The sequence below is a fragment of the Scyliorhinus canicula genome, chromosome 8, assembly GCF_902713615.1.
Source record: "Scyliorhinus canicula chromosome 8, sScyCan1.1, whole genome shotgun sequence".
Lineage (NCBI taxonomy): Eukaryota > Metazoa > Chordata > Chondrichthyes > Carcharhiniformes > Scyliorhinidae > Scyliorhinus > Scyliorhinus canicula.
In genome coordinates this window covers 161,381,436-161,405,718 of record NC_052153.1, presented here as the reverse complement: position 1 = coordinate 161,405,718, position 24,283 = coordinate 161,381,436, and the positions used below count along the sequence as shown (strand labels likewise).

Sequence of the window (24,283 nt, the reverse complement as noted above, 5' to 3'; positions counted from 1 at the left end):
TTCGAGAATGTTGTCGGGGCCGATAGCCTTTGCAGTATCTAATGCCTTCAGACATTTTTAATGCCCAATAATAGCTAACTCTATGAACTATGAGATTTAAGCTCTGCATTTAGTGTTTCCACCCACAGGTTATTTTCCAGGTTTGAGAAGACTTTTGTCAGTTCAGCGCAGCAGTTCTTCTTTGTTAGAGTTTTCAACTTGTTTTTGGGAGAAAAACAGCTGGGAGTGGCTATGATTGTAGCTGCTTCTCTCCTGCTGTACTCCCATATCCTCCTTTGGTTATACTGTCCTTTCCTTTTGATATGCTAACTTAATAGCATCTTGGACCAGACTTTTAGCATATAACTTAAATTATATTCTTCCCTCTCCACTTTGAACTCCCCTCTTCTATACTTCGAACACCTATTTCTATATACTATTGTTTTCCCCATGTCACTTGGGTAAATACTTGTTTTCCTTTGGCTACACTAATTCACATATTAAACACAGCACTTCAGACAGTTGCATTCATCAATTCCCCTTTTATAACAATTTCATTTTTAATCTTGATTTTACACAATTCTTCAATCTTCCTTTTATCTTAACACAATTACCACCCATCAGTCTGCTCTCCACCATCAGTAAATTGATAGAAGGGATCATTAGCAGCGCTATCAAGCAATATCCTGCTCACTGGGGCTCAGTTTTGGTTCAACCAGGGCTACTCAATTCCTGACTGCATTACAAGCTCAGTTCAAACATGGACAAAGGAGATGAACTCCAGAGGTGAAGAAAGAGTTTGATGGAGTGTGTCCTCAAAGAGTCAGTGGCAATTGGGAAAGAAACCTCTGCTGGTTGGAGTTGTGTCTGGAACAAAGGAAACTGGTTGTGGTTGTTGGAGGTCAATCATCTCAGTTCCAGTATATTACTACGGGGTACCTCAGGGTAGTGTCCTAGGTCCTTCAGCTGCTTCATCAATGACCTTCCTTTCATCATAAACTCAAAAGTGGGGATGTTCGTTGATGATTGCACAATGCTCATCATCGTTCGTAACTCTTCAGATACTGAAGCAGATAATAATAATTGCTTACTGTCATAAGTAGGCTTCAATGAAGTTACTGTGAAAAGCCCCTAGTCACCGCATTCACGCCTGTTCGGGGATTGAACCTGCGCTGCTGGCCTTGTTCTGCATTACAATCCAGCTGTTTAGCCCATTGTGCTAAACCGGCCCCAGATCATGAGCGAAGGCAGCAAGACCTGGACAACATCGAGGCTTGGGCTGACGAATAGCAAGTAACATTCACACCACACAAGTGGCAGGTAATGGTCTTCTCCAACAAGAAAGAATCTAACCGTCTTTCCTTGACATACAATGGCATTACCAGGGCTGAATCGCCCACTATCAGCATCCAAGAGGTTACCATTGACCAGAAGCTGAACTGGACTAGCCGTACAAATACAGTGGCTAAAAGAACAGGCCAGAGGCTTGGAATCCTGTGGTGAGGAACTCTCCTCCTGAATCCCCAAAGCCTGTCCACCATCTGCAAGGCACAAGTCAGGAGTGTGATGGAATATTCTTCCCTTGGCTAGATGAGTGCAGCTCTACAACACTAAAGAAGCTTGACACCATCCAGGACAAAGCAGCCTGCTTGATTGGCACCCATCACAGACATTCACTCACTCCACCACCGATGCACAGTAGCAGCAGTGTGTACCATCTACACGCACTGCAGGAACTCACCACGGCTCACAGACAGTGCTGCCAAACTCACGACCGCTACTATTTGGAAGGACAGCCTCCCAGATGGTCTTGCTTCATTGCAGTTCCCCTACCGTGGAAACCGATCCACAGCAGATGCCATCTCTCTGGCCCTACAATCAACTCTCGAACATCTCGATAACGGCACCTATGTCAGACTGCTGTCCATAGACTACAGCTCCGTCTTCAACACCATTATTCCAACAAGACTAAAAATCAAACTCTGCAAATTTGGACTTGACCCCTCCCTGGATCTTTGACTTCCTCATCAACAGATCGCAGTCTGTCAGGATAGGTAACAACACCTCCTCCACAATAGTCCTCAACACCGGGGCCCCGTACACACAGGACTGTGTGGCGAGATTCAACTCCAATTCGATCTAGAAGTTTGCAGATGATCTGACTGTGGCGGACCATATCTTAAACAACAATGAATCAGACTACAAAAGGGAGATAGATCACTTGGTTGCATGGTGTACCGAAAACAACCTCTCTCTAAATGCTGGAGAGACCAAGGAACTGATCATCGACTTCAGGAAGCGTAGCACGACACACACTCCCGTCTGCATCAATGGCTCCGAAGTGGAGATGGTCAATAGCTTTAAGTTTCTGGGGGTCACCATCACCAACAGTCTGTCCTGGTCCACTCACGTTGATGCAAAGGTCAAGAAAGCCCAACATCTCTACTTCCTACCGAAGCTAAAGAAATTCGGCATGTCAGCATCGACTCTCACAAACTTCTACAGATGTGCCATAGAGAGCATCCTATCCGGCTGCATCACAGCCTGGTATGGCAACTGCTCGGCCCAAGATCGCAAGAAACTGCAGATTGTGGTGAACTCAGCCCAACGCATCACACAAGCTTGCCTTCCTCACATTGATTCTGTATACACCTCCCGCTGCCTCAGAAAGAGAGACAGCATTGTCAGAGACCCCACACACCCAGGCTTTGCCCTCTTCCAGACCCTTCCATGAGGCAGAAGATACAGAAGTCTGAAGACCCGCACATCCAGACATAGGAACAGCTTCTTCCCCACAGCTACTAAACTCCTCAATGACTCTCCCTTGGACTGATCTGTTCCCTGTAAGAACACTATTCATGACTCCCAATGCTGCTCTTGTTTCACCTTGTTCCGCACTGTAACCAATCACTATTTGTTGATGCACCACTGTCAATGTATTCTGTCAATTATTCTTTTGTCTACTATGTGCGTACTGTTTACGTTCCCTTGGCCGTAGAAGAATACTTTTCACTGTACTTCGGTACATGTGGCAATACATTTTTCTTTCTTTTTACTGTTTTTATTTTTAAAATTTAGAATGCCCAATTCATTTTTTCTAATTAAGGATAATTTAGCATGGCCAATCCACCTACCCTGCACATCTTTGGTTGTGGGGGTGAAACCCACGCGAACACGGGGAGAATGTGCAAATTCCACACGGACAGTGACCCAGATCCGGGATCGAACCTGGGACCTCGGCGCCGTGAGACAGCAGTGTTAACCACTGCGCCTCCGTGCTGCCACGTGACCATAAATAAATATCAATCAATCAAAGCAGACACATGGGATCACTACTACCTGGAAGTTCTCCAACCCACTAACCATCCTGACTTGGAAATATATCGCTCTTACTTCATTGTCTCTGGGTCAAAATCCTGGAACTCTATCCCCAAAAACACTGAGTATACCTAAGTCTCGAGGGCTGCACCAATTCAGGAAGGCAGCTCACCACCGTCTTCCCGAGGGCAATTGGTGATGAGCAATAAATGTTTGCTGAGCCAGTGATGCCCATAATCGCATGAATTTTTTAAAAGCTGGTCTGGAGTCAGTGTTGAGAATTCCCAGGATAACTCCCTCACTACTGTATACTGCCGTGTACTGCCGTCTCTCATGGGTCTGTGGTGGATGAATGGTGCTGGCGGTGTCTGGACCATTGTCTAGAAGATACGATTCGATGAGAATGACTACAGAACAGTACAGCACAGAACAGGCCCTTCGGCCCTCGATGTTGTGCCGAGCAATGATCACCCTACTCAAACCCACGTATCCACCCTATACCCGTAACCCAACAAACCCCCCCCCCCCCCAACCTTACTTTTTAGGACACTACGGGCAATTTAGCATGGCCAATCCACCTAACCCGCACATCTTTGGACTGTGGGAGGAAACCGGAGCACCCGGAGGAAACCCACGCACACACGGGGAGGACGTGCAGACTCCGCACAGACAGTGACCCAGCCGGGAACCGAACCTGGGACCCTGGAGCTGTGAAGCATTTATGCTAACCACCATGCTACCGTGCTGCCCTATGTCAGGTTGTTGCTTCATGGGCTGAGCAGCTCTCCCAATATTGGCACATGGCCCCCATGTTAGTAAGGAGGATGTGGCAGAGTCGACAGGCCAGAGTCCTGGCGAATCGTATATCTAGGGCTGCGGATCGGGTTTTAAACTAAATAGTGGGGGTAGGGTTTTGTTGTATGGAGAATTAGAAAATCAAAGTTAAAGGAGAGGGTAGAAGTGCAGGTTAATGATGAGGACTTTAAACTAGTTAAAGGATCCGAGGACACAGGAGAGGTCAGTAAAGTTTCCAAGCCACATAATAGAACAGCGAGTATGGAAGGTGGCAGGAATCTAACATCAGGCAGACCTCCCGGCGCCGCGACACTGCTGACCTCCCGGTGCCGCGACACTGCCGGCCACACGCCACTGCTGACCTCCCGGCTGCACGCCACTGTTGACCTCCCGGCGCCACGCTGACCTCCCGGCGCCATGCCATGCTGACCTCCCGGTGCCGCGACACTGCTGACCTCCCGGCCATACGCCACGTTGACCTCCCGGCGCTGCGACACTGCTGACCTCCACGCCACTGCGGACCTCCCGGCGCCACGCCACGCTGACCTCCCGGTGCCGCGACACTGCTGACCTCCCGGCCATACGCCACTGTTGACCTCCCGGCGCCACGCCACGCTGACCTCCCCGGCCACACGCCACTGCTGACCTCACTGCCACACGCCACTGCTGACCTCCTGGCGCCACGCCACTGCTGACCTCCCCGCCACGCCACTGCTGATCTCCCGGCGCCACGCAACTGCGGACCTACCGGCCACACGCCACTGCTGACCTCACTGCCACACGCAACTGCGGACCTACCGGCGCCACGCCATTGCCTACCTCCCGACGCTATGCAACTGCCAACCTCACGCGCCATGCAATTGCCGACCACACGCGACATGCAATTGCCGGCCTCACGCGCCATGCAACTGCCGTACCCCAGCGCTGTGCCATTGCCGTACGTCCAGCACCATGCCACTGCCGGACTCCTGGCACCTTGCCACTGCCATACTCCCGGCGCCAGGCAACTGCCGACTTCACAGCGCCAGGCAACTGCCGACCTCCAGGCGCCCCGCCACTGCCGACCTCCTGGCGCTACGCCACTGCCGACCTCCCGGCGCTGCGCTACTGCTGACCTCCCGGCGCCACTCCCCAGCCGATCCCCCGGCGCCACTGCCGACCGTTGGGCGCCATACCACAGCCGACCACACGGCGCCATGCCACTGCCGACCTCCCGGTGCTACACCACTGCCGACCTCCCGGCGCCACTACATGGCCGACCTCCTGGAGCCACGTCACTGCCGACCTCCTGGAGCCACGTCACTGCCGACCTCCTGGCACCACGTCACTGCCGACCTCCCGGCGCCGCGCCACTGCCGGCCTCCCGACGCCACGCCACTGCCGACCTCCCAGCGCCACTACATGGCCGACCTCCTGGAGCCACGTCACTGCCGACCTCCTGGAGCCACGTCACTGCCGACCTCCCGGCACCACGTCACTGCCGACCTCCCGGCCCGCGCCACGGCCGACCTCCCGGCGCCGCTCCACGGCCGACCTCCCGGCGCTACCCCAAAGATGGATTTAACCATCACTGTATCGAGCGTCAGAAATTATTGCAGCAAAAACAATCTTGCATTTAAAGTATTGTTGCTCCAAGTCATCCACCCTTGATGACATCGTGATTTTTCTGCCCCTCCCAAAACCATCTCACTGTTGCACCAATTGAACCAGAGACAATTGCGTCTTTTAGAGCCGACCATCTTGAGGAACATATTTGCCCAATGGAACTTGCGAAAAAACTCTAGAAGGTTGAATTGGAGAAGGGCTTCAACATTTACCATGCAGTTAAGAACAGAGAATGGTCGTCAACCCAGAAATTCGGACTGGCGCCACTCCCACTAGTCCCCGGAGTATTGCTCGAGAATTGCGGGCATTGGGAATGTCGGGTGTCGGCTGTGGACTCCAGTCCGCGGCCGCCCTGGTAGGGGGCGGGGGGATTGTTCACGGGGGTGGGTGCGCCTCATGAACGGCCAGGGAAGCGATCAGGTGTCACGGACCCGTGTTCGGGTGCGTGATCTCTGAGGGGCCGATGTTTTTGGTGCCGCTCCACGGTCCGAGTCCGCCATGCCGCAAGGGGTGGCCGATGTGCGCATGTGTGGACTCCCGACCGGAAGTGCGGGGGCCTGTAGTATCAGCAGCCAGAGCTGTGAGAACCACTCCGGGGCCCTGCCAGCTCCCTGCAGATGGGAGAATCACTCTGGACTTGCTTAAGGAAAGTCCAGAGTGAAACGCCAGCATTCTTACTCTGGCGTGGGGACATAGCACCATTATTGGAGAATCCAGCCCCAGCTCTCTCCCTTGTAGTCACCTGCAGCAGGACAAGGTCACTCTCTGAAAATTTGAGAGTGACAATCTAAGAAGACTCCAGCCGGCAACCCTTCCAAATCTCCTGCCAGCAACCCTTCCAAATCTCCCGCCAAAGTCCAGATCCAACATGATTCCAGGAACGATGAAGACAAATTACTGTACGTTATAAAAATTTGTCTATGCTTTTTAGATAATTTGTAGATAATGAACTGTACTGTACAATACTATACAGCATATAGCTGTACATTTCTATGATTTTGTAATATAATTAAATGTTACTATTGATATATTACACATCTATAATTGATGGAATACAAAGTTCTTTTTTTTTTTAAAAAGTAGAGTATCGGGCCTTGGTTCAGGAGCCAGTCCCCAATTTATGACATTGTTTCTAAAGAGAAAATCGATTCCAACTTGTAATGTCTCAACTTAAGATGCATTTTTTAGGAACCAATAGTGTTTTAAATCAGAGGGCTGGCTATATGCAGAATTGTGAGATATTCTGAGAGAACAAGTAGGGAGGGGAGGTTTCCTTTGGCAAGGAGGTTGGTAACCACACAGGATTGATTTTGAATAATTGGCACCAATACGAGGGGCAGTGAGGAGAAACTATTTCACACGGAGGATTATTAGGATCTGGAACAAATGACCTGAAAAGGGTGGCTGAATCAGATTCCATAGGAATTTTCAAACGGTAATTGGATATGTATTTTAAGAGTTTAAGGAAACAAAGCTGGGGTTTGGGGCAAAATTGGACAACTCTTTTTCAAAGAGCTGCTACAAACACAACCAGGCCCCCTTCTGTTTTGTAAAATTCTAAGATTCCTTTATCGTTTGAACATTCTGTTGAATTTCAAATATACACATCTGTTTATACTCCTTCCTCTCCGTGTAAACAATTAATAAGCTTTATTGTAGTGTTCTTCAACAAAGAACAAAGAAAAGTACAGCACAGGAACAGGCCCTTCGGCCCTCCAAGCCTGCGCCGACCATGCTGCCCGATTAAACTAAAATCTTCTACACTTCCGGGGTCCGTATCCCTCTATTCCCATCCTATTCATGTATTTGTCAAGATGCCCCTTAAATGTCACTATCGTCCCTGCTTCCACCACCACCGAGTTCCAGGCACCCACGACCCTCGGTGTCAAAAAAAAACTTGCCTTGTAAATCTTCTCTAAACCTTGCCCCTCGCAATTTACCCCTCTACCCTGGGAAAAAGTCTCTGACTATCCACTCTGTCTCTGCCCCTTATAATTTTGTAGAACTTTTATCAGGTCGCCCCTCAATCTCCGTCGTTCCAGTGAGAACAAACCGAGTTTATTCAACCTCTCATCATAGCTAATGCCCTCCATACCAGGCAACATCCTGGTAAATCTCTTCTGCACCCTCTCTAAAGCCTCCACATCCTTCTGGTAGTGTGGCGGCCAGAATTGAACACACTATACTCCAAGTGTGGCCTAACTAAGGTTCTATACAGCTGCAACATGACTTGCCAATTTTTATACTCAATGCCCCGGCCAATGAAGGCAAGCGTGCGTATGCCTTCTTGACTACCTTCTCCACCTGTGTTGCCCCTTTCAGTGACCTTTGGACCTGTACACCAAGATCTCTCTGACTGTCAATACTCTTGAAGGTTCTACTATTCACTGTATATTCCCTACCTGTATTAGACTTTCCAAAATGCATCACCTCATATTTGTCCGAATTAAACTCCATCTACCATCTCGCTGCCCAAGTCTCCAAAAAATCTAAATCCTGCTGTATCCTCTGACAGTCCTCATCGCTATCCGCAATTCCACCAATCTTTGTGTCGTCCGCTTACTAATCAGACCAGTTGCATTTTCCTCCAAATCATTTATATATACTACAACCAGCAAAGGTCCCAGCACTGATCCCTGTGGAACACCACTAGACACAGCCCTCCAATCAGAAAAGCACCCTTCCATTGCTATCCTCTGCCTTCTATGACCTAGCCAGTTCTGTATCCATCTTGCCAGCTCACCCCTGATCCCGTGTGACTTCGACTTTTGTACCAATCTGCCATGAGGGACGTTGTCAAAAGCCTTACTGAAGTCCATATAGACAACATCCACTGCCCTACCTGTATCAATCATCTTTGTGGCCTCCTCGAAAAACTCTTATCAAGTTAGTGAGACAAGACCTCCCCTTCACAAAACCGTGCTGCCTCTCGCTAATACACCCGCTTGCTTCCAAATGGGAGTAGATCCTGTCTCAAAGAATTCTCTCCAGTAATTTCCCAACACTGATGTAAGGCTCACCGGGTTGTAGTTCCCTGGATTATCCTTGCTACCCTTCTTAAACAAAGGAACAACATTGGCTATTCTCCAGTCCTCCGGGACATCACCTGAAGACAAGTGAGGATCCAAAGATTTCTGTGAAGGCCTCAGCAATTTCCTCTCTTGCCTCCTGGGATAGATCCCATCAGGCCCTCGGGACTTATCCACCTTAATATTTTTCAAGGCACCCAACACCTCGTCTTTTTGGATCTCAATGTGACCAAGGATATTTGCACACCCTTCTCCAGACTCAGCATCCACCAATTCCTTCTCTTTGGTGAATACTGATGCAAAGTGTTCATTTAGTACCTCGCCAATTTCATCTGGCTCCACACATTTTCCATCCCCCTTGTCCTTCAGTGGGCCAACCCTTTCCCTGGCTACCCTCTTGCATTTCATGTACGTGTAAAAAGCCTTTGGATTTTCCTTAACCCTTTTGCCAATACCTTTTCGTGACCCCTTTTAGCCCTCCTGACTCCTTGCTTAAGTTCCTTCCTACTTTCCTTATATTCCACACAGGCTTTGTCTGTTCCCAGCCCTCTAGCCCTGACAAATGCCTCCTTTTTCTTTTTGCCGAGACCTACGATATCTCTTGTTATCCAAGGTTCCCGAAATTTGCCATATTTATCCTTGTTCCTCACAGGAACATGCCGGTCCTCAATTCCTTTCAACTGACATTTGAAAGCCTCCCATATGTCAGATGTTGATTTACCCTCAAACATCCAGCCTAGGTTCCTCAGTTCCCGCCTAATATTGTTATAATTAGCCTTCCCCCAATTTAGCACATTCTTCATTAGCAATATCTGTCCAGCTTTCAAATAAGTAGTTTTTTGTTCTATGCTGCTGACTTTTATAATTTGAATTCTTATGGATGGAATGATAATATATCTATTCTAATGCATTTTTCAGGATATGAAGCCCAACAATTTATTAGTGGATGAGAATGGAATCCTTAAACTTGCTGATTTTGGTTTGGCCAAGTCATTTGGAAGTCCCAATAGAGTTTACACACATCAGGTAGTAACAAGGTAATATATACACAGGAAATGTTTGTAAACCTCCTACTTGCGCTGAATAAAATGAAGTAGGTTGCATATTTTCTGAAGGTTGGACTGGCATTGAGTCCATTGATATTTTGTATCAATGTTTGCTGCAGCTTAGAAAATATGCAACAAGTCCTTTCCTCTGTTTAGTGAGGCAACACAACCAAGTTGAGAAAGAAATTGCCTTCTTTGCTTTACTCGGTGAAATTGGAAACAGTATTGTAATATTTGGAACAGTATCAAATTTAGAGTGTGTTTGAAATGGGAAATGGACATTGCTTTTGGTATTCAGTCTGTTCCAAAATAATGCTACAGCTTTATATCGTTCCGTTTTGGATAGTTATGTGGAGTTTAATGTCAACCAGGACCCTCGCTGCAGTCGATTGAAAGGCACAGCACCTTTAACTTTGAATCAAATTGTTTCTCTATTGAACACAATATAAAATTTCAATTTCAAAAAAATCACTTAAATGAGAGGTTCTGTCATACACAGTTTGAAAATCTTCCTTTACTACCACTATACGTTCACCAGCATAGGTTAAACTGTTAATGTGTGGGCACACGGGGCCTAGTGGTTAGCACAACACCCTCATCGGCGCTGAGGTCCCAGGTTCGATCCCGGCTCTGGGTCACTGTCTGTGTGGAGTTTGCACATTCTCCCCGTGTCTGCGTGGGTTTCGCCCCCACAACCCAAAAATGTGCAGAGTAGGTGGATTGGCCACTCTAAATTGCCCCTTAATAGAAAAAATTATTGGGTAATCTAAATTTTAAAAAAAAACTGTTAATGTGTATCTAACTTTTAGTAGTGGACTTGTGGAGGACACTAGACAGACAAAAGTGTGGATCAAACTGCTCCTTCAAGCTGGCGGCTTGAGGCTTCTTTCTTTTGCGCTATTGTTCTTCAAGGTTTCGCTGATGAAATCTTTGTCTCTCCTTTTTATACAGATCTCGCTGGCAATGATCTCATGCTTCCAGTCATGTGCATACAGTAATCAATCACTGTTCTTGAATCATGAATGTTCAAAGAGTCATGATTCACTCAGGGATCGTAAATTTCTCAGGAGCGCGACACGTGGTTAATTACTGTCTGTCCAACACATAGTAACAGCCATTGTCCAATCAGCTCCTGTGCTCACTCCTGGACTGCACATCCTGTTCTTCACTGCAGACCCCACATTCTTTATGCTGCTTGTGCTGATACAGAGTTAGCCTTGTGAACACAAGGCTTTACTGGTGTCTTCATTTTGCTGGTGTCTTTATGAATACCCAGGCTATAGTGTCTCTTTTACTTGGCCACATTTCCCAGTCGACTTAGGGCCAGGGCTACATTGATCAGTAAAGATCATTATGGAACTCATTTAATAATGCCATTTTTTTATCGTTTTGGAATTTGGATAAAATATTTCCCTAAATAGCAGCAGTAAAAGCATTAATCTCTGGTCTGCTTATTCGGAACAAATTTTTGAACTTTTAAATTTTGTATTCGCGTTTATGGTGAAAAGACAAATTAGCTGTGGCAAGTCTTGAATTTATTATGTCTGTTTCATAGTAAAAGCATTAATCTCTGGTCTGCTTTTTTGAGCTTTTACATTTTGTATTCTCAATTATGGTGAAAAAACAAACTAGCTGTGATAAATCTGGAGTATATTACGTCTATCTCTTAAGCTTTTAAAAGCATATTTAACTTTAAAGTTAACCTATGTTTGGGTGGGATAGAGAAAGAGTTCTAGATATGTATCTCTGTCCACTGTTATATTCTGCTCCCTGGTGATTGCATGTTGCAATTTCTGAAAGCACATTTTAATGAAATTTCAATGCTTTATTTCAGATGGTACAGGTCACCAGAGCTTTTATTTGGAGCCAGGATATATGGAGTTGGAGTAGACATGTGGGCAGTCGGTTGTATATTAGCTGAGCTACTACTTCGGGTAAGTGCACATGAATGAAATAAAAGAGGTAAATAAGTCTCTTTTAATATTTAAATTTTGAATATATTTTTTAATTTACCTAACCTGCACATCTTTGGGTTGTGGGGTGAAACCCACGCAGACAATGGGAGAATGTGCAAACTCCACACGGACAGTAACCCAGGGCCGGGATCGAACCCGGGTCCTCAACGCCATAGATAGCAGTGCTAACCACTGCCCCACTGTGCCGCCCTTTAAATTTAGAATAAAAGTTACTTTTCCCCGTTGCATGCTTTAAATAATGACTCTTAAATCTTTGTACTATCCTTTACTGACATGATGTATCCAGGAGTAAGAACATAAGAAACTGGAGCAGGAGTTGACCAAATGGCCCCTCGAGCCTGCTGTGCATTTAATAACATCATGGCCCATCTTCTACCTCAACTCCACTTTCCTGCCTGTTGCCTTGATTCCCTAAGAGATCAAAAATCTATCTCTCCCGCCCTTGCATATACTCAACGATGAGGCATCAACAACCCTATGAGATAGAGAATTCCAAAGACTCATAACCCTTTGAGGTTTTTAAAATTATTACTCTGAATGTGGGCGTCGCTATCTCGGTCCGCATTTTTATCATCCATAATTTCCCTTGAGAAGGTGGTGGTGACCTCTTGACCGCTGCAGTCCATCTGGTGTAGGTACACCTATCATGACCCTTGACAAGACCCCAACCTTTGCTAGATCTTGAAGATGGTGGAGAGGCTTTGGGTAGTCAGGAGGTGAGTTACTCTCACCAGATGTCCTAGTCTCTGAGATACAGAAATACAGCACAGAACAGGCCCTTCGGCCCACGATGTTGCGCCGAACTTTTGTCCTAGGTTAATCATAGAATTTTGGACAACTTTTCATGGTCAATCCACCCAACCTGCACATCTTTGGACTGTGGGAGGAAACCGGAGTACCCGGAGGAAACCCACGCAGTCACGGGGAGGATGTGCAGACTCCACACAGACAGCGACCCAAGTCGAAATCGAACTTGGGACCCTGGAGCTGTGAAGCAATTGTGCTATCCACAATGCTACCGTGCTGCCCTTAAGAAGTTAACCTACACTCCATTATTCTACCCTAATCCATGTACCTATCCAATAGCCGCTTGAAGGTCCCTAACTTTTCCGACTCAACTACTTCCACAGGCAGTGCATTCCATGCCCCCACTACTCTCTGGGTAAAGAACCTACCTCTGACATCCCCTCTATATCTTCCACCATTTATCTTACAATTTATGTCCCCTTGTAATGGTGTGTTCCACACGGGGAAAAAGTCTCTGACTGTCTACTCATCTATTTCCCTAATCATCTTATAAACCTCTATCACGTCGCCCCTAATCCTTCTCCGTTCAATGAGAAAAGGCCTAGCACCCTCAACCTTTCCTCGTATGACCTACTCTCCATTCCAGGCAACATCCTGGTAAATCTCCTTTGCACCTTTTCCAAAGCTTCCACATCTTTCCTTAAATGAGGTGACCAAACTGCACACAGTACTCCCAATGTGGCTCTGACCAAGGTTTTGTAAGCATGCACTGCATTATCACACTCACGGCTCTTAAATTCAATTCCTCTGCTATATGAATGCGAGCACACCATAGGCCTTCTTCACAGCTCTATCCCTTGAGTGGAACTTTCAAAGATCTATGAACATAGACCCCAAGATCTCTCTGCTCCTCCACATTGCCAAGAACCCTACCATTAACCCTGTATTCCGCATTCATATTTGTCCTTCCAAAATGGACAACCTCACACTTGTCAGGGTTAAACTCCATCTGCCACTTCTCAGCCCAGCTCTGCATTCTATCTATGTCTCTTTGAAGCCGACAACAGCCCTCCTCACTATCCACAACTCCACCAATCTTCGTATCATCTGCCAATTTACGGACCCACCCTTCAACTCCCTCATCCAAGTGGTTAATGAAAATCACAAACAGCAGAGGACCCAGAACTGATCCCTCATGCGGTACGCCCACTGATAACTGGGCTCCAGGCTGAATATTTGCCATCCACCACCACTCTCTGTCTTCTATCGGTTAGCCAGTTTGTTATCCAACTGGCCAAATTTCCCACTATCCCATGCCTCCTTACTTTCTGCATAAGGCTACCATGGGGAACCTTATCAAATGCCTTACTAAAATCCATGTACACTACATCCACTGCTTTACCTTCATCCACATGCTTGGTCACCTCCTCAAAGAAGTCAATAAGACTTGTAAGGCAAAGACCTACCACCTCACAAATCCGTGCTGACTATCCCTAATCAAGCAATGCCTTTCCAGTATGCTCAGGAAATCCGGTCCCTCAGTACCCTTTCCATTACTTTGCCTACCACCCGAAGTAAGACTACTGGCCTGTAATTCCCAGGGTTATCCCTATTCCTTTTTTGAACAGGGGCACGACATTCGCCACTCTCCAATCCTTTGGTACCACCCCTTGTTGACAGCGAGGACCGAAAAGATCATGTGCCAACGGCTCTGCAATTTCATTTCTTGCTTCCCATAGAATCCTTGGATATATCCCGTCAGGCCCGGGGGACTTGTCTATCCTCAAGTTTTTCAAACGCGCAACACATCTTCCTTCCTGACAAGTATCTCCTCAAGCTTATCAGTCGCTTCACCGCGTCCTCTCCAACAATATGGCCCCTCTCGTTTGTAAATACTGAAGAAAATACTGTTCAAGACCTCTCCTATCTCTTCAGACTCAATACACAATCTCCCGCTACTGTCCTTAAGCGGACCTACCCTCGCTCTAGTCATTCTCATATTTCTCACATATGTGTAAAAGGCCTTGGGGTTTTCCTTGATCCTACCCGCCAAAGATTTTTCATGCCCTCTCTTAGCTCTCCTAATCCCTTTCTTCAGTTCCCTCTTGGCTATCTTGTATCCCTCCAGCGCCCTGTCTGAACCTTGTTTCTTCAGCCTTTCATACGTCTCCTTCCTCTTAACAAGACATTCAACCTCTCTTGTCAACCATGGTTCCCTCACTCGACCATCTCTTCCCTGCCTGACAGGGACATACATATCAAAGACACGCAGTACCTGTTCCTTGAACAAGTTCCACATTTCACTTGTGTCCTTCCCTGACAGCCTATGTTCCCAACTTCTGCACTTCAATTCTTGTCTGACAGCATTGTATTTACCCTTCCCCAAATTATAAACCTTGCCCTGTTGCACGCACCTATCCCTCTCCATAACTAAAGTGAAAGTCACAGAATTGTGGTCACTACCTCCAAAATGCTCCCCCACTAACAAATCTATCACCTGCCTAAATCCAATATGGCCTCCCCTCTGGTCGGACAATCTACATACTGTGTTAGAAAAGCTTCCTGGACACACTGCACAAACACTACCCCATCCAAACTATTTGATCTAAAGAGTTTCCACTCAATGTTTGGGAAGTTGAAGTCACCCATGACTACAACCCTGTGACTTCTGCACCTTTCCAAAATCTGTTTCCCAATCTGTTCCTCCACATCTCTGCTGCTATTGGGGGGCCTATAGAAAACTCCCAACAAGGTGACTGCTCCTTTCCTATTTCTAACTTCAACCCTGACTTGCTCTTATAGCCACAGTATTTATATGGCTGGTCGTGTTCAGTTTCTGGTCAGTAGTAACCCCCAGGATAGTGGGCATTCAGTAATTGACATGCTGTGGAATGTCAAGGGGAGATGGTTGGATTCTCTCTTGTTGGAGATGGGCACTGCTTCAGTATCCTGAGGAGCTGTAAATGGTTCTGACAGTGTGCAATCATCAGCAAACATCCCCACTTCTGACCTTCTGCAGGAGGGAAGCTCATTTGATGAAGCAGTTAGCTTGAGACACTGCCCCGAAGTGAAGAAATTAGAAGTTTGTTTATGGAGGGTGGAAGAGGAGACTCTGACCGGGGGAGGGTTGGAATATTCAAGTCTTATAAAAGTGTGTCCATCTCTCCCCATTCCATTCCTCCCATATTTCCTAATGTCAGCGCTTTTTTGAGCTTTTCTGAATTAGTATAAATACTTCTGACCTTTTCCGCTGGGATATGAATTGAGGCTGACAATACTTTCTCAGCCTTGAGGAAATTTGACAAAAAATGTCACGATCTGGAAGATCTAGAAAATGCTTTCATGCTTGTGTTGGAAAATACTGTTCAAATACGTAAAACTTTGCTGCCCAGTTAACATTTTTAGATATAGCAACTTACGTATGGCTGCACTTGGGAATTGTAATAAATGTGAGTAGTTGGTAGATATTCTTTGCTTGTCAGTTTTCTAACTGAAACTGGGCAAATGACCTGGTGGAAATAGACTTCAGCTGGCCAATAAGAGGTGTCATAGACTTGTTTTTGGTAATATGCATTGTAACCTCATCTATAATGAGAAGTCTTACAACACCAGGTTAAAGTCCAACAGGTTTGTTTTGAATCACTAGCTTTCAGAGTGCAGCTCCTTCATCAGGTAAGTGAGGAGGTGGGTTCCACAAACTCGTATATAGACAAAGTCAATGATGCAAGATGATACTTTGAATGTGAGTCTTTGCAGGTAATTAAGTCTTTACAGGTCCAGATGGTGTGACTGGAGAGAGGCATAATCACAGGTTAAAGAGGTGTGAATTGTCTAAGCCAGTACAGTTGGTCGGATTTCGCAAGCCCAGGCCACATGCTGGGGGGTGAATGTAATCAGACATGAATCCAAGGTCTCGGTTGAGGCCGTACTCATGCGTGTGGAACTTGGCTATCAGTTTCTGCTCAGCAATTCTGCGGTGTTGCGCGTCCTGAAGGCAGCCTTGGAGAACGCTTACCTGAAGATCAGAGGCTGAATGCCCTTGACTGCTGAAGTGTTCCCCGACTGGAAGGGAACATTCCTGCCTGGTGATTGTTGCACACCTGACTCCAAACGAACCTGTTGGACTTTAACCTGGTGTTGTAAGACTTCTTACTGTGCCCATCACAGTCCAATGCCAGCATCTCTACATCATCTCACCTACAATGAATTAGTTTGGAAAGCAGGATATGTTTGGTGTAATGAAGTGTTTATTTTACTGAATTACTTAACTTGCTGGATGCAGTTGCAATGCTCTGGCAATCACTTATTACTATTTTGCATATCTATGTAATAGATAGAAAATTGTACACTGGTAAGCAGAGAAACTGAAAATACCAACCTTTTATTCTCTACCAGGAATTTACCAAATAACAACGGTAGAAATTTCATAACAACTCACGTGAAGCAACTGATTGTCATCTAGACTTAGAACATTTGTGGCCAGAATAATATTCAACAAACGGCTACCATAGTACGAAATTAGTTGAAAGCATATTGGGCCCTAACTTCCGAGCTTCCTTGTGTCTGATTGGGGGTACATCAAAGATGCGTTGAGGAATCCCTCTCAGAACTCCACGGATAAGCATTTGTGTGGCAATTTCCTAGAAGTGCAAAGCTCCATGGGCAATTGCCCAGCGCTGTGAACCATCGGAAAATACGATTTAAATCATAAACTTCAGATGGTGCTGACCGGGTTTACACCAATAGTTACCAGAAAAAGCTAGAAGAATTAAAACCTCTTTTAACCTCTGGATAACTATTGTAAAGATTCAAACTGACCCCTTCCACACTACTCCCTCCACATCCCTGACCCCTCAGGGGTCTATCCCCCACCCCCCCCCCCCCCCCCCCCCCCCCCCCCCGCTGATGTCCAACCACCACCCAACCTCCAATATTTCCAGGCCCATTCCATCCTCCCAAATCCTATCCACTTGCGTTCTCCCCGGCCTGTCAATTTCAGTCGGACCTTTAAACTTATTTAACAGGGTGCTTACTGCATTTCAATTTCATTCCTGTATGCTTCATAAATTAGTGATTTGAAAAGACAAACATCTTTTGTTGACTTAATGGCTTGTTATTTTCTGTTGATACAGACACCATTTTTACCTGGCGATTCAGATCTAGATCAGCTGACAAAAATATTTGAAGCTTTGGGTACTCCAACAGAAGAACAGTGGCCTGTGAGTTACTTTGAATTAGAAAATGGGCATTTAATTGTGACTGAAAACTCATTGTATAAAATGGGAGCATAGGTAGGAGGTCAGTATTGAGATGCAGAGTACTGATTTAATAGTTGCCTCCTGCCCCGATACCATCAGATACCATTCATTTGTTTCAATTTGGATTGGCCCTGTGATGCACCATCAATTGGACACGAGGCGAAGGTGTGATCCAAACAAAAGGCTTTAATACACAAGATGTGTGCCCGGCAGCAGACGTACAGAAGAATGGGCGACTGCCGGGGAACACGGGTTCTTATATCCCGCCCTGTAGGCGGAGCTACCTACCTCTCAGCCAATCGGCTGAGAGGCACATGTCTTACCCGGGCCAATGGCCAGCGAGTCCTCTGCACCAATGGCAGCTCACCTCTGAAGGTACCGTAATACCCCTAGTCATACCACCACACCCTGCTTTAAGCATTGTTGTACCTTTAAAACCTCTGATACGTTCGACCAGTTTACTTACTCAAAGTTTTACCCAGGTGTCTTTATTTACGAGATGAACAAAGGACAAAACAGGTTCACAGTTTAATACAATTTTATTTACAATTCTATTACTCAAGAAACTATGACTCAGACTCACAGCTGAGCTTTGGGTTTTACCCACACTTCGTAAAGGAGGCTGGCAGGCTACTATTACTCGATGTTGATGTCTTCTTCTGTCTTCTTGCGATGGTTGTGGCTGGGGAACTCCCAGCTTCTCTCTCCCAAGATCTGTTCGATGCTGCTTTCTTATACTCATAAGTTTGTATTGAGTCATATGTATACGCCCACCGCTGGCCATTGTCCTAGTCAGACCCCACTGGTTAATGGGAAATATAGGATACTCCTGTTTACCGATGCTGGTTCAATCACGACCCATTGTCCTCTGAAACTTCCTTTGTCTGACCAGCGTCCAGCTGCAAAGTTGCTCACCTGGGTCTGGAAGTTTGTTACATATTCATAGAGTTGGAGTGGGTAATCAAAGTTCATATCGCAATAACAGGTTTATGCTTTGAGCGCTTTTGCAGCCAGTATAGATTCCAGCCAGGGTTTCATGAGGCAGCCTCTGTTCCTGGTCCATGTGCATCCTCTCAGCCTGCCTTCAGTACCACAGCATATTTCCTAATGTTGGAACTGTTTTACTTTGATGGGTAGAAGATCTTATTATAAAATAATGTAGTCTTCTGTTATGATTTTCTCATGCACAGTGGGTGACTACTGCCTGTTCTTACAATTAAATCCTGAAAAGGAAGATTTACCCTGAAGATTTGCCAAGTATACAATGTGTTTGAGGAACAAATTAAACTTTTCTGGGCCTTTGTGCACAATAAAAAACATCATTAGTCAAATAAACCTAGTAGTTATATTGATTTAGTTACTGTGCTTCGTTTGGCTGTAAGAAGCTCTTGTTTGCTACTATCCCCAATTATGTTGAAAAAGTTCTGGTTATTTTATTGTAATTTTGTGTTATTGGGCAATTATGACCAGATGTGAATGGATAATTTGCATTATTTTCACACCCACCTCCAAACAGATGCTTTAGATTTTGCATGAATATTTTGTAATTGCAGGGAATGACCAGTCTTCCAGACTATATATCATTTAAAAGTTTCCCAGGAACTCCACTTGAGCATATATTCAGTGCTGCTGGGGATGACCTACTGGAATTACTGCAAGACCTGTTTACATTTAATCCCTGTGCAAGAGTAACAGCTACCCAGGTAAATGGATCCTTATTCATTTTTCTGATTTACATAAAAGACAGTGATTCAGTCAACTAGGTTGGCATTTCAGCAGGGGTAAGTGTATAAAGAATGGGACTGGACAGTTGAATAATTTTTACTTCGTAAAAGTGTGTTCTTCTCCCTCTTCCCAGCATTTCCCCGTACTCCACTCGCCAACAAGTTTATCCAGTACAGAGATGAGTCAGAGAGTTCAGGCCAGCCACAGACTCAGCCTCTGGCCTGTGCTGAATTTGTTGGTCTCTACTGATTATTGTCTTGCAATTGACCTCAACGTCCCTGGGCTAGGAGGGGATTCCTTGCCATTGTTACTGACCTAAATGCTAACCCATGAGCCCTGCTGGAGGTGAATGCATTGATGTCGGATGAGGACAGGATTAGATGAGATGCAGAAGGGTAACCAAAACTCGTAGAATGTACTCTAGCAAGGAAACATTGCATTCAAGAGAGATGTGGAAATAAAATAGGCGCACAAACTGTCAATAAAAAAAAAAGACAATAATAGAAGCTGTGGTTTCATTTTTGTATTCATGGAGATGTGATGCTGCAAAAACATTTAAACCATGTTGGAAGGGAATCGATTAGCTGTTTCTTCCAAACCTAAAATTGGAATTAACTGGTGCTCTTTGACTATGTTGCAAAATTATGTTCTCTCAAGGCACTGAAAAAGAGGTATTTTAGCAACCGCCCTGGACCAACAGCAGGGCCTCAACTGCCCCGACCCAACTGCGCAACTGAAGTCTTAAAAGAGCAAGAGGCTAAGACAGGTTTCAAGCGTAAACGAAATGAAAACACGGAGCAAGGTAATGGGTAGTCTTTTCTCTCGTTGGATTTTTTTTTACTTTTCTTTTTCCCAAATTGTTTTCTAAGGTGCATACCCTACACCATTAACTCAATGTGTGTGGTTTATCACAAACAGCATGTTTTCTGTCAGTGGTCTGTTGGCAATTAACAAAGGGCGCTAAAGTGCATCCCCTCTATGATTTACCTTCTATTAACATAATTCAGTTCTGTAGAAGCCTGATGGTTTGCCTTTAGCTAGCCACTTCTTTGACTGGAACATAAATTATTGGGATCTTGTCTTGTGCTGTCACAGACTACAAGATCCAATACTCTTCAATCAACTGGGCACCCTATGCTTGCACTACAGTATTTCTAACCAACTTGTTTAGAAATGGAGGGAGACAGGGGATCTTGCATAGATTCACTAAGATGTTACCAGGGATTAAAGGCTTTAGTTGGGAGGGTGGATTTTGTTACGGCAGAGAAGATTAAAATAGGATATATAAACCGAGACTAAGTACACTGATCGGTGATCTGATAATTAGAGGGTCAAAATGAACATTGTCACCAAAATTGAAAGAAGAGATTAGGGAGGATATTTTCAGGGTTGTTGTAAGGCTATGTAATGTCCTACAGCAACAGCTTGTATTTATATTGTACCTTTAATATAAAACACCCAAGGCATTTCAGAGGAATATTATAAACAACATTTGGGGCAGAACCATATAAGGAGCTCTCGAAAAGGTAGATTTTAAGCAGCGTCTTTAAAAGAAAAAATGGAGTATGGAGAAGGTAGGGTTTAGGGAGGAATTCCAGAACTTTGGCAGCTGAAGATAAAGCCATCAAAGGTAGAGCAATTATAATTGGGGATATCAAAGAGCCAAATATCACAGAAAGTTGTGGAGCTAGAGGCAATTCCAGAAATAGGGAGGAGTGAAGCCAACTAGAGCAACAGTGATGGAAATAGAATCCATAAACAATTACCTAAAAGAAAAATTACAATTGTTACATTTGAGGTGGAGACTGATAAATTTTAAAGAGAAATTAAAACTTTCAGTTATTAGCTGACAGAAGAATTCGCAAGATTCCATGTTTTAAAAGAACTTTTACTGTATTGGTGACTAAAGACAAAACACTTTTAGCTGAACACTGTTTTCTCTTATAGGCAACTTGTACTTTAACCACTGAACAGAGTTCTATTTTTAATGACAACCGAAAACGCAATTTTGTTACATGACTCTGTGTCTTATGTGAGCATCCAGTGTCCTGGAACTAGTGAAAAGTGTTTGGCTGCTCCTGAGAGTTTCCTTCTGTTCTTTCACTCTCCCAATAATATCTTGATGATTCTTCCTTTAACTCCAGCCCTGTTTTAATTCCTCACGAGCTTTGGTCTTCAAATTGAATGCGAGCTTCCACTTGTATTCTGTGTGGTGATAAGCTGATCTCAATATGGTAGAACGGTAGCACTATTGCTTCACAGCGCCCGGGTTTGAATTCCCGGCTTGTGTCACTGTCTCTGCGGAGTCTGCAAGTTCTCCCCGTGTCTACGTGTGCAGGTTAGGTGGATTGGCCATTCTAAATTGTCTACGATTCCCTCCCACAAGCCCCGAATTGCTAGGTGAGTTGGACATTCTGAATTCTCCCTCTGTGTAACCAAACAGGCGCCGGAATGTGGCGACTAGGGGATTTTCACAGTAACTTCAGTGCAGTTTTGTTTTTAAATTTAGAGTACCCAATTCATTTTTTTCAATTAAAGGGCAATTTAACGTGGCGAATCCACCGAGTTTGCACATTTTTGGGTTGTGGGGGCGAAACCCACGCAGCCACGGGGAGAATGTGCAAACTCCACACAGACAGTGACCTAGAGCCGGGATTGAACCTGGGACCCCGGCGCCGTGAGGCCGCAGTGCTAACACACTGCGCCACCGTGCTGCCCTTCTTCATTGCAGTTTTAATGTAAGCCTACTTGTGACAATAATAAAGATACAGAATGACAATAAATTCTTCCAGCATCCTTTTTCATGACAATGGCAAACACATTAGTTTTGTATTGAAATAGAAATGTTAATTAGCTATTTCTGATCACCACAGCTTTCGTCTTAGAAACAAAGAGACAGGTCCCAACACAAGTGTTTACAACCTGATAATAGCACCTTTCTGGACCTTAGGAGACTTGGGATCTTCTCATTGCGGGCTGCCATTGTCTCTCCAGGAGTAATTATCCAGCTCCTCCACCTCAGTAAAACAATTAACTTTCTTGTGATCTTCAGCAATTAACCCACCCAAGTTTATTGTCAGATGCCAGCATAGGTCTCATGATCCCTTTCATTTAATCTACATTCAAAGATACAGTTCCAAATTATGACAATTTTATAAACAATGGAATGGAACCTGCAAACATAATTGTATAAACACACAAGTGTTACACAATGGGCATAAGGATAAGCCACGGTAGTACAGTGGTTAGCACTGTTGCTTCACAACGGCAGGCTCCCGGGTTCGATTCCCGGCTTGGGTCACTGTCTGTGCGGAGTCTGCACATTCTCCCCGTGTGTGCGTGAGTTTCCTCTGGATGCTCCGGTTTCCTCCCACAAGTCCTGAAAGACATGCTGTGAGGTAATTTGGACATTCTGAATTCGCCCTCTGTGTACCTGAACAGGCGCTGGAATGTGACGACTAGGGGCTTTTCACAGTAACTTCATTGCAGTGTTAATGTAAGCCTACTTGTGACAATGTAGATTATTATTATTAAATATATAGCTCTTTAAGAAAACTGGTATAGGTGCAGGCTAAATTAAACAGCCACATATTTTTCTGTAAAATTCTTAGATCTTTGTGTCTTAGTTTTCTTTTAATTTTGCAGCATGTTCATTTTACTGGGCTTCTTCCTATTTAAAATAACTGGGTATACCTCGATAGGGTCTGAGACCTAACAAAAGTCTCAAAAGTTTTCATAGGCACCTCCAGAAGCAGCCATGCTTCAATGACAAAATGAGATAGAATGTGGGGATATGGGGAACAGGCAGGGAGGTGGATTTAAGACCAGGAAGAGATCAGCCATGATCTGAGTGAAATGGAGGAGCAGGCTCAATGGGCTGAATTGATTGCTTCTCCTAATTCCTATGTCCCTATAGAAGGCATGATTTCTGTCAGGTGATAGCTTGAATCATAGAATTTACAGTGCAGAAGGAGTCCATTCAGCCCATCGAGTCTGCACCGGCCCTTGGAAAGAGCACCCTATTTAAGCCCCACGCCTCCACCCTATCCCCCTTTGTCCCAGTAACCCCACCTAACCTTTTTGGACACTTAAGGACAATTTAGAATGGCCACTCCACCTAACCTGCACATCTTTGGACTGTGGGAGGAAACCGGAGCACCCAGAGGAAACCCACGCAGACACGGGGAGAACGTGCAGACTCCGCATAGACAGTGACCCAAGCCGGGAATCGAACCTCGGACCCTGGAGCTGTGAAGCAATTGTGCTAACCGCTATGCTACCATGCTGCCCTTGAGTGTTCCTCCTTTTCGAGCAGACTAATAAAATGGTCCAGAGGAAAGAGGAATGAATGAGTTAAGTACATTTCAGTTTGGAGTGGGGTGAATGTTATGTTCAATTTCCCTTCAAGAAATTTTCCTTTCTTTAGAACATGGGGCGGCACAGTGATTAGCACTGCTGCCTTACAGCACCAGGGACCCGGGTTCAATTCCGGCCTTGGGTCACTGTGTGGAGGTTTTTTTCTAAAACATTTTATTAAGGCATTTTATTTAAGAACAACAAATACAAATGTAAACATAACTCAGTAAATAACCCCCCCCCCAAACCAACAACCATACCCAGCCAACATGGATTATGTACACAATTCCCCAGTCTCTCCTGCTCCTCTCGCTGATCGTTGTGTGGAGTTTGTACGTTCGCCATTTGTCTGCATGGGTTTCCTCCAGGTGCTCCAATTTCCTCCCACAGTCCAAAGATGTACAAGTGAGGTGAATTGGCCACCTTTGAACCCTAACCTTTGGGCGGTA

At 45.3% G+C, this 24,283-nt stretch overlaps 2 protein-coding genes across 6 annotated transcripts in view; both read left to right on the top strand.

Annotated features, from left to right (window-relative positions):
• Positions 1 to 24,283, top strand: part of cdk7 (cyclin-dependent kinase 7) — a 69,947-nt gene that overhangs the window by 31,817 nt on the left and 13,847 nt on the right. For 4 of the 5 annotated variants that reach the window (XM_038805581.1, XM_038805584.1, XM_038805583.1 and 1 more), the window contains exons 7-11: positions 9,645 to 9,763; positions 11,607 to 11,706; positions 17,628 to 17,714; positions 19,307 to 19,456; positions 20,136 to 20,280. In XM_038805581.1, the coding sequence (XP_038661509.1) occupies positions 9,645 to 9,763; positions 11,607 to 11,706; positions 17,628 to 17,714; positions 19,307 to 19,456; positions 20,136 to 20,280 (601 nt within the window). Of the gene's footprint in view, positions 1 to 9,644; positions 9,764 to 11,606; positions 11,707 to 17,627; positions 17,715 to 19,306; positions 19,457 to 20,135; positions 20,281 to 21,425; positions 21,464 to 24,283 lie in introns of those variants that run through there. The other variant, XM_038805585.1, reaches the window with a different exon arrangement.
• Positions 20,154 to 24,283, top strand: part of serinc5 (serine incorporator 5) — a 193,143-nt gene continuing 189,013 nt past the window's right edge. The window contains exon 1 of the mRNA XM_038805580.1: positions 20,154 to 20,280. The gene's annotated coding sequence lies outside the window, so the exon portion shown is untranslated. The remainder of the gene's footprint in view (positions 20,281 to 24,283) is intronic.